Source organism: Scylla paramamosain, chromosome 14 (genome assembly GCF_035594125.1).
Source record: "Scylla paramamosain isolate STU-SP2022 chromosome 14, ASM3559412v1, whole genome shotgun sequence".
Lineage (NCBI taxonomy): Eukaryota > Metazoa > Arthropoda > Malacostraca > Decapoda > Portunidae > Scylla > Scylla paramamosain.
The window spans coordinates 12953789-12964922 of NC_087164.1; the positions used below are offsets into that span (position 1 = coordinate 12953789).

The 11134-nt window shown below is 47.8% G+C and overlaps 1 protein-coding gene across 1 annotated transcript in view; it reads right to left on the reverse strand.

Annotated features, from left to right (window-relative positions):
• Window positions 1-11134, reverse strand: part of LOC135107122 (AT-rich interactive domain-containing protein 3B-like) — a 63936-nt gene that overhangs the window by 2540 nt on the left and 50262 nt on the right. Inside the window, 3 exon segments of the mRNA XM_064016831.1 lie at window positions 16-301; window positions 808-1016; window positions 10987-11134. The exon segment at window positions 10987-11134 is cut by the window's right edge and continues 127 nt beyond it. Coding sequence (XP_063872901.1) covers window positions 16-301; window positions 808-1016; window positions 10987-11134 — 643 coding nt within the window.

Consider the following 11134-nt stretch of genomic DNA (forward strand, 5'->3'; position numbering starts at 1 on the left):
GCAGGAGACACTTACCCCGAGAGGTGATCTTAATGTTGGCGCCGCTCTGGGCGTTGGTGGGCGTGGTGGGCGGCGGCAGGCGGGGGTCGTGGGAGTCCTCCTGCTGGGCTTGCCGCTTGGCTGCCGGCGGTATCGTGCTGTCCTCCAGGCGACTCCGCATATCGTTACGCAGGTCGTTTCTGAAGTCGTTACGGAGGTCATTGCGCAGGTCATTACGTACGTCATTCCGTAAGTCGTTGCGCAGGTCGTTGCGGTGGTCCATGGAGTCCTTGAGGCGCCCCGGCCGCTGAAAGAAGAATGGCTGATACCCTCGGTTATCACGGAGGGACGGCGCTGCCTAGGGGACCAAACACTCAGGGAATACAGCTACAAGGGGCGCCGCTACAGGGTGAGGTGTGGTTACATTACAACACTGAGCAGTACACATACACGCTCACTACCCTTTGGCTGCTAAGAAGTCTCAGGCTTGCAAAAATAAACTGATGTAAATTAAGAGTTTAATTTGAAAAAGCCACCACTGACAGCTGAAATGATCGAGTGATTCAAATACTTCGATGCCTGTGGATGTATTTTGTGCTCAGCTAAATAATCTATCATTGTGATAAAGTAATTCCTTGTACTACCATTAGCTGTCAAAGGGTTTAGGTATTGCGACGTGTACTGACTACAACATCTGTACAGATCAACACACTAGTTAAGGCAGGACGGGTGGCTGTATAGTCAACATTACACAACAATTATCACAGTAAGCACACAACAAGGGATTCAAATACTGCATGAAGATTAATGCGAAGACACAGAACTTACCTCGTCCTTTACCTCCAGGTTGAGCGCCTCCTTCTGGGGCGGGAAGGGCACACCAGCCAGCGGGTGGTGCGGGGGCGGCAGCTTGGGGCCATCATCCTCGTGCTGGAAGCCGCCGCCGACGCCCAAGCCCTGATTGTACAGCTTCCACATGGTGAGTCTCGTGGCCTCCAGCAACGCCTCCTGCGACCCCGGGGGAGAGCCGCCCCGACCTGTTCGTGGTGGCACACCGCCCCCGTCAGTATGAGGTACACACACACACACACACACACACACACACACACACACACACATAATGATAATTACACTTTTTAATACGGTTTTAGGCTGTTAGCTAGAATATATGAAAGGAGACGGAAACAACACGTTTCCTTCAAATCGTAACTTCTGATATGCAATGACACCCAAAAATATACACGAAAAAAGAAAAGAAGAAAAATAGCTTCCTTCAGAAAACGGTAAAATTTCACACCAGAGAGACGAGGTTGCAAGATTTCAATGATGAAGTAACGCGTGATCCAATCCTTTCAACCGAGAGAGAGAGAGAGAGAGAGAGAGAGAGAGAGAGAGAGAGAGAGAGAGAGAGAGAGAGAGAGAGAGAGAGAGAGAGAGAGAGAGAGAGAGAGAGACACACACACACACACACACACACACGCATAAAGAAAGGCCCTGTCCCACACCTCCGTCAGTCTTTGGAGGCAGGCAGGCAGGTACGAATCATGCCGGTGATATAGATAGATCCGAGGGGCGGCCACGCGTGTAGGGGGGAGCGCCACAAAGGCCTCATTATCATATCGTTTATGGAGGAAATCAAAACTTTTTGTCTCGGTTCCTTTGAGGCGAATGAAGGATCCCCGCCTCTTCGCGTCAGGTCTTGTCCCTCCAACGCCCCTAATGTGCGCCGCGCCCCTGCACCTCCTCCTCCATCACTAGACCTCCACCTCCACATCCACCTCCACCATCTCCTGCCTCTTATTCATCTTCTGTACTAAGTCCGCTGTTCACTCATTCACACGTTTTCTTCTTCTTCTTCTTCCTCTTCTTTTTCTTCTTCTTCTTCTTTTCTTCCTTCTCCTCCTCCTTTTCTTCTCCTCCTCATCCAGACCATCAGTTCACACACACACACACACACACACACACACACACACACACTGTCGTTTAGTCGTTTTCGAATCAATTACTTTCCCAGAGAGAGAGAGAGAGAGAGAGAGAGAGAGAGAGAGAGAGAGAGAGAGAGAGAGAGAGAGAGAGAGAGAGAGAGAGAGAAATTCCGGGGTGAGTGAGATTCATTGACAAAGAATCGTATATTTATGAGGAGCTTTTCACGCGAGCTCATCCAAGACGTATTATTGTGTCTTGTCTCTCTTTCAGTCTGGTTAAGGGAAGGAAGGTGATTCATGTGGTATGGTGTGGAGAATGAACAGTTAAGCTATTCTATGGAGCAATATTATTCAGCATCTCATTTCGAGGTTCTTAGCGTTCGGGTAAATAAAGCAGTTTCTTATGTTTTAGTGTTACGATGTTGACAGAACCGTAATTGATGAAAAGGAGGTACTGTATCGCATCTCACCTGTCTTGTGGTATTTAAGCAGGAGACACTTGCCCGATACACGTGTGAGTAACTTGTGTAGCCGCAAATAAATAGTCTAGTCTGTTGTCATTAGAACGTTTGGGAACTGAGTCCACTTAAGAGAAGATTGTACCGCTTCACTTTATACTAAGGAATCTGGACTCCACTAAATAGGGTTTGAAGGAAGCCTTATACTGCTGTGGTGTTGAACTCTGGTTTGCCAACGGAAGATAGCCAACACATGTAACACTTTGCCCCGGCTCCAATAACACACTCATGCTGAAAACCATGTGTGTGAACAAGACTGAATTGCTACATATCTTTTCATCATAACTATGACTACACGAAGCACTCCCCAAAGCACTGTTACTGTATTGTCCGTGACGCGTTGCTAGGATGCGTGTGGCATGTTTCCATCACTCGACGAGCAGTGTTTCGGGAAGAGTTCAAAGGCAGGAGTGGCCGCGCCTTAAGCGTGTAACGTAGTTTTGCGGAAGATACAAACAATGCCGCCGACTCAGGAGACTGTCAGAGGAGCCCCTAAGACACAGGGCACGGGGGTTATTCGTCAACATCCAACAAAAAAAAAAAAATAAATAAATAAAAAATAAAAAAAAAACAATCCATATGAAGACCAAGAACCCCCTCTCCCCCTAAAAAAAAAGAAAAAAAAAGAAAAAAGAAAAAAGAAGCAGGTATGGCTGTCCGGCTCAACAAACACAACACACAGAGCTCTGGGCGGAAATACCTGATGACCGAGAGGTGAGAATCCATAGCTGGTAAGAATAACTAGCTTTACCCTTCCCCTGCGGTGTCTGCTCGTCTGTCCCTGTGGGTTATATCAAGGAAAGGAGTCTGCTGTGTGGCTGGCAGGCTAGCTGGGAGACTGGCTGGTTGGCTGGTTGGCTGGCAGACTGGCTGGTTGGCTGGTGGACCGGCTGGCTCGCTGACTGGCTGGGTGGCTGGCTGACTTGTTCTTTCTTCGTCTTCCTTTGTGCTCCTTCTGGTTGGCTGGCAGACTGCTGATCCATCTTCCCTTATCCCACTGATCCTGATAACGTTCATCATTTCTATCCATCTTCCCCTCATCCATATACGTCGCGGCCCCAATCCAGTGTTTCATCCCGGTTATCTCTCCCCCTGCCCTTCTGAGGCGCTCGCTCGTCAGCCGGAGTCGACTCGCTTCAAGAGCAGCAATGGAGGGCGTGAGGCGAGGCAGCGGCGGCGGGACCCTCCAACAACGCGAAGGGGATGAATGCCCCTTGTAATGCCTTGGATCATGACCCGTGTGGCTTGAGTGTTCGGTGTTGGGTGGTGAGTGTTGGAAGGTCTCCTCTCTCTCTCTCTCATCTCTCTCTCTCTCTCTCTCTCTCTCTCTCTCTCTCTGAATGTCCTGCATGGCATTTTTTCTTTTCAGGGAGAGAGAGAGAGAGAGAGAGAGAGGGAGAGAGAGAGAGAGAGAGAGAGAGAGAGAGAGAGAGAGAGAGAGAGAGAGAGAGAGAGAGAGAGAGAGAGATTACTTAACGGACAGAAAACAAGTAAAAAATAATAATCTTGTTAGGATGATTAATTTCTACGGTGGTAAAATTCTCTCTCTCTCTCTCTCTCTCTCTCTCTCTCTCTCTCTCTCTCTCTCTCTCTCTCTCTCTCTCTCTCTCTCTCTCTCTCTCTCTCTCTCTCTCTCTCTCTCTCTCTCTCTCTCTCTCACTACATCATACTTCCCTTTCCTTCTTTTACATTTCCAAAACGACAAAAAAAAAAAAAAAACCAGGAACTTTTAAATTCTTATAGTCTATTCCATTTCGGACCCTATCGCTTCCCTCTCTCTCTCTCTCTCTCTCTCTCTCTCTCTCTCTCTCTCTCTCTCTCTATCTCTCTCCCTCTCCCTTCCCTGACTCTTCGGTATGCAAATGCACAGTAATTATTCACCCAGGGTAGAGTTCCAATTAACAAAGTGACGAGACTAAGCGAAATTAATGACACGCCTCCAGCAACAAGAGTCTTCAAGAGCCACTACACGTCCTCTTCCTCCTCCTCCTCCTCCTCCTCCTCCTCCTCCTCCTCCTCCTCCTCCTCTTCCCTGACGCTATCAATCACGTACTCCTTCCTCTACTCATCTATTTAGTGGTATTCTCTCTCTCTCTCTCTCTCTCTCTCTCTCTCTCTCTCTCTCTCTCTCTCTCTCTCTCTCTCTCTCTCTCTCTCTCTCTCTCTTTCAAAGCCCTTTCCTACTCTCCTTTTTCTCTCTTTCACTTTCTCCTGTTTTCTATTTTCCTTCCCACTTCCTTTACTTACGACATTCCTCTTAATTTTCTTCCTTTTCCTGTACAAACGTTTCTCTCTCTCTCTCTCTCTCTCTCTCTCTCTCTCTCTCTCTCTCTCTCTCTCTCTCTCTCTCTCTCTCTCTCTCCTTTCTGTAAATGTCTTTCTTTTACTTTCTCTTCTCTTTTCTCTACAACTTCACGACTTCCTCCTCCTCTTAACTTTTCATTCATCCTTGCTTATCCTCCTCTTCTTTTTCCTCTTCTGATTTGCCCTTCTTCTCCTCCTTCTTCTCATCCTCTGTCTTCCTTTCTCTTTCAAACATCTGAAGGTCCTTTTTTTTTTCTATTCTGTTCTATTTATACTCATTCAATTTCATCACTAGGCATCTCTCATCTCCTCCTCCTCCTCCTCCTCCTCCTCTTTCTCCTCCTTCCCCTATACGTTATTGAAGCCTCATTAGAACCAACAGACTTGGCCGAGACTTGTTTATCCTTTTGTATTCCTTTGTGTTCCCCTCCTCTTACTAACTCCACCGCCGCCTCCTCCCCCAACACATCTGTAGTCTCACCTGCCATCATGATTTCCTACCTGCATGAGCATCAGCGGTGGGTCGGGCAGGTGGGTAAGGAGTGGATAAGGGAGAGTCAGAAGGGAGGGGTGGGGGAGGGGGAGAAATAACCCCCACTGCGCGGTAATCACCCCCCACAGTGCCCACCACTCCGCCCGCCCTTCGTCATCACTCGATTAAACCGCCCACACATGCCTCCTCCTTCTCCTCCTCCTCTTCTTCTTTCTGCCTCCTCCTGTTCCTCCTTCTGCTTTTTCTGTTCTTTCAGTTCTTTCGTCTGTTTTTTTTTATTGTTCTTTGTTTGTTCTTTGTGTTCTTGTGTTTTTTCTTGTTGTTCTTGTGGCTGTGGTTGTTGTATTTTTTTTCCGTTCTCTCTCTTCTTCTTTTTCTTCTTATTCTCTCAATGTTGTTTTCCACTTTCTACCCTGTTCTTTCTTTCTTTCTTCTTGTTTCTCCTCCAGCACCATCACCTCCTCCTCCTCCTCCTCCTCCTCCACCATCACCACCTCCTTCTCATTCTCCTCTTCCAATCTTTATTATTATTCTTCTTCGCCTTTATGTTTATTACTTGAGATTAGATAAGCGCAGTTTATCACAAGCAGTGTCGTAAAGATCAGCATAGTATTTGCTGCTGTTTGTTCTTCCCTTGTGTTCCCTTCATGTTGCTGTTGCCGTTGCTGCTGTTATTGTTGCTGTTCGTCTTTTCCTTTCAATCATCATATTCTGTTCCCCTTAGGTATGAGAGAGAGAGAGAGAGAGAGAGAGAGAGAGAGAGAGAGAGGAGAGGAAGAGAGAGAGAGAGAGAGAGAGAGAGAGAGAGAGAGCAGTACCACCAGAAGTATGTTGTTCCCAAGTTTACGTTATGCGTTATGAGAGTGGGATGGACCAGTGCTTTATGGCCCCCGCTGCCTGACTGAGCGAGGGTTGACCAGGCAGACTCAGGAGCTCAGTATGAATATAGATGAGAGGCACACCGTATACACACACACACACTCTCTCTCTCTCTCTCTCTCTCTTGTTTAGTTCACCTCCTTCTCTACAATTTTCTTTTAGTAATACACAATTCTCAGTTCGTCTCTCTCTCTCTCTCTCTCTCTCTCTCTCTCTCTCTCCTCCGGCAGTTATGCTAATGGCGGCTACTGGAAACGTTAAACACAAGTAATGTATAAATGGACTAAACAAGGCACTTTTAAAACACGTTCCCACGATCTGACGAGACGACTTAGGTATGCCATTCGCTACTCCGCCTTCTTGCCTACTCCTCCTCCTCCTCCTCCTCCTCCTCCTCCTCCTCCTCCTCCTCCTCCTCCTGCGCAGTTTATCGCATATAGCTTCGTCTGTATTTTTATCACTTTTCTTTGATATTATTCTCCTTTTTTCGTCTTTCTCTTCCCCCGTCTGATCTGTCACGGGCTTTCTTGTTTCTCCTCATCCTAGTCTCTCTTTTGCTTCTTTCTATATTAGTACTACTTCTCCTCATTCTTCTTCCCTCCTGCACTGTCACTTCGTTTATTTGATCGCCTCTTAACACATTACTAAGTGCACGGGGATAGCACTTAAAAGACTACAGATAGTTCTTCCAAGATGAAAACCTGAGAGGGCGTTGAAAAATATCATTATGAAGACTTTAAATAACAGACATAATACAGTCAGAGGAAAGTAAAAGTAAAGGAGGAACAAGCCCAAAGTAATCCAATCTTGAAGGGAATCACCACGGAAAGAGCAAACAACTGCGATGTGACAAAATGGCGAGTGACATGTGGGACGCGGCGCCTGGACACGTAGGGAACAATTTTCCGGACATTGACGGTGCTCGCCACAGCCGCCATCCCGCCGCGCCCGGCTCGGCGGCGAGTGCATAAAACACATATAAACCACGCAAAGCTCTGCAGGCCGTCCGTTCCGTCACCATAAAGGCAACACAACGACGGTAAAATAAATCGTTAGCGGCGGGCGGCGGCAGATCGGCGGCCAGATATCACGCGGCGGCTGTGGCGGCTATTTATTGCCCATATTTGATGGTTGTCATAAATCTGTGCAGCTTACGGCGCGCCAGATGCACCGACCACTGCAGCGGACCAGCCCAGGCAACGGACCAGCACCGGCAGCGACCAACAACCACTGCTCCTGACACCACCATCATCACCACCATTGCAACAACCAACACTACCACTCTACCACTAACACAACAAAGAACACTCACGCCAGGAACCAACCATTACAAGAACTACTACTACATCAATGCAAACAATTACTGATTTTAACACCATCACCACTGCAAGAACATCCACCACCACCACTACCACCACCGCTAGTGCAACGACAACAACGACTACTATTACAACAGCCAGTGATTTTGCCTCTACCACCACCACCACCACCACCAACACCAACACTCAGAGGACAATACTGATTACCACAAGTTCTCTGGCCACGCTCTATCATTCCACGCTCTTCACTCCTTCACGCGGACATTTGCGTTCATACGTCTTGCCCGTCAGCGCCACCTACGTGTGTGTGTGTGTGTGTGTGTGTGTGTATTACAACCTAACGTATCCTCTTAATTAACAAGAGAGAGAGAGAGAAGAGAGAGAGAGAGAGAGAGAGAGAGAGAGCACAAAGCACCCAAAGCGAGTTGCGTCATCATCCTATCAAGAAATGAAGGCTCATTTACCTGGGCTGCCGCTGCCGTCAGATGCCGCCGCCATCCATCACCACCTTCGCTGATCCCCGCGGGCCCCGGTCACCCATACGAGGCTAAGGGGACAAATTGAGCCGCTGGAAAGAACAGCTACCGATCGGAGATGAGCAAACACTGAGCGGGACAAGACACGAGACCCAATGGGATTCTTTGTATGAGGTGACTGGTATACTGTAATGGAATGTGTTGTGGTGTGCGTGGTTGTTTTTGTTGGTTCTGAAATGGGAGGTTAATGTTGTGATAGCAATGACAGAGGACTGGCGGGATATGATGAGGCTGGCTATGAGGCTTCGAAACACCGAGAGAGAAGAACGATGCTAACGCACTAATAGTTCTTTGTTTTTTTTCTTTCTTTTGAAATTCCTGTTTTTTATGAAGCCTCTTAATTTGCATTTATTTTTTTATCTGTGATTTCTTTTGTAATGCGTTGCAGTTCCTTCTTTCATTCAGTCTGTATTCTCACGTCCCTTACGTTCCTTTTTTGGGTGTCCAACTATGATTCAGAGTGAAAAACAAAGACCAAGGAGAGTTATGGCTGATGAAATCACATGTATGATCATCAGCACAACATTTCAGTGTATCTGTTTCCGAAGCACCAGTCACAGCTGTCAGAGGTAAGACACTCCATAAAAAGTGAAGACTATAAACAAAGTTATTTTTTTTCCTGAATACGCTTTGAAAGTATTTTCTCTGTCTAGAAAACACTTCATGAGCCGAAGAGATGATTGACAGACAACTGGAGTTACAGAAAGGCAACCTCGGAGCAGTAAAAGAAAGCTAGGTAAACAGGGAACTAAAGAGAGGGATAAGATGAAAGAGATGAACAGGCGGACAGAGTTGAGGTGAAAAGGCTGGATGATGATATCTTTGCCCTCCTTATGAGCCTGATGGCGATGACGGTAATGCATGATGACGATGATGCTTCTTGAGGACAGCTCGAGGGCATTCGGGCTATGTAAGCATACAATTTAATACTCGCACTAATCTGGCGAGGCAGCGTGAAGGCACGGCATTCATTAGCGCGGCGCGGCCCTGCAGAGAGGCGGTGGCGGCCCCAGGAAAGGTTTGGGGTGTGTGTACCGACGGGGACTACAATTAGGGGGCGAGACAGATGGTTGTGAGCCACTCGGTGAAATAATAGGCGACTCTTACTGCCTGTAACAATGACTGCACGCCATTAAGGCAGCGGCCGCTGACTCAGCCATGGACATCAACGGCAGTAAGATGGACAAACTGTGGTTCACTGCTGACAACAACAGAGTCCCCCGTTCACAGTGATATAGAAAACGTGGGCGAGTGGCGGGTGGTGGCCGCGAGGAGGGCTGGCGGGGCCTCGGGGGCAACACGGTGCTGCGCCACGCCACACTCCTGCCTGAATCTCGCCTATTGGTCGGGGAATGTCGATCATCTGTACCTTGGCTCGCTCGGCCCCTGCCGCCCGCCGCCGCCGCCGCTGTCGGCTCATCATTTACATACGTAATCACGGAGCAAACGGGGTAATTGCGATATTGCCGAGCGTGGCCGTGCACATGCAAATGCTGAAAATGATCACGATTTTCCACGAGACGAGAGGTGAGTGAAGGTTGAAATTAAACGTCACACTAAATGTTCATCCCGGAAGAACGCGAGGTAGCAGTGGGTAGTGTTCTTAATTGTCTAATGCCAAGGAGATGATAAGTTTAAGTTTTCTTGGATGTTTTCCTCGCTAAAAACATAAACTTGCCAAATCATCACAAGAATCATGAAAACATTAAAAAATCCTCAATATATGTGCTAGAATCTGTTAAACCCACAGCACATGCACCCGAGTCTATTAAACGTAAGTGACGTGGGATGGGGCGAGGGCAAAGTGTTACTAAGGGCGTCTATAGTGTGATGAGCGGGCGTCACACAGTAAGAGGCTCGGGTGTTGCGTCACGCGCGGCGAATGTCACGCTGGCGAAAAAAAAAATATATGTAAAAAAAAAAATCGAGGCAAGGTCAGGCTGGGATGAGAGACTAAAATCCTTTCATGTCGACTGCTTCTCTCTCTCTCATCTCTCTCTCTCTCTCTCTCTCTCTCTCTCTCTCTCTCTCTCTCTCTCTCTCTCTCCTCTTCTCTCCTTTCTGACTTAATTCATGTTTTGACTCGAATATTTTACAAGTTTTTGAAAGTAGTAGTAGCAATAGTAGTAGTAGTAGTAGTAGGTAGTAGTAGTAGTAGTAGTAGTAGTAGTAGTAGTAGTTAGTAGTAGTAGCAGTAGTAGTAGCAGTAAGTGGAGATGGAGGTGGTCGGCACAGATTAGGTAGAGTTAATTGCATTCGTAATCTCTCTCTCTCTCTCTCTCTCTTCTCTCTCTCTCTCCTCCTCTCTCTCTCTCTCTCTCTCTCTCTCTCTCTCTCTCTTTCACCAGTGTCATCGTCGGCCACAACTGGAGTGCCGCGCAACAAACCCTCCCGCACCACGACGCCTAATTTGTCGTCGTGTGGATGTGTCAGGAAAGACGGACGCCACCACGGTAATAATGACAAACGACTCACCCCCCTCTGAGTCCACCCGGTCCGCCCTTGAAGCCCCCCCCCCCCCACGTCCCTCCACTTCTCCCCCATGCCTGGTTAGTTCCCTCTCCCTCTTCTGGTCTTTCTCGTCCTTCTCCTTCTTCTAAACTCAAGCGATTTTTGTAACGTATCCTTCGCTTCCCCACGCCTGGTTAGATTCTTCTTTTTTTCTTCTTCTCTTTTTCTTCTTTTTCCTCTGGACGCAAGAGCTTCCTGGAACGCATTCTTTTCTTCTCCCACGTCATAATTCTTTTAATTCTGATTCTGATAACCTTCCCAGAACGAGGACTAAGACTAAGAAGAACCGGAAACCAACACTCACTTTACATTTCCAGGGCCGGATATAAAACCCAGAGCTAACATTTCCAGGCAACGATTCGGGCAAGTCAGACCGAACATTTTCAGAACGAGAAGGAAAACCCAGACCCGAAATTTCCAAGACAAGGAAGAAAAAAGGACCCAGAACGAAGAGCAAGTCCCAACAAACACAACAGTTCCAGGATAGCAACTAAGAAGAGCAATCAAAACCCAACATCTCACCCAACAAATATTCCTGTGGCGCGAGAGGGTGGGCGGTGCCATTCCCGTTGAGCTGCGGCCGCGGGACCAGACTGAGGGGGTTCTGTAGGTTCTGGAGGTTCTGTAGGGACTGGAGGTTCTGTAGGGGAAGCATGGGTGGCTGGCAAGT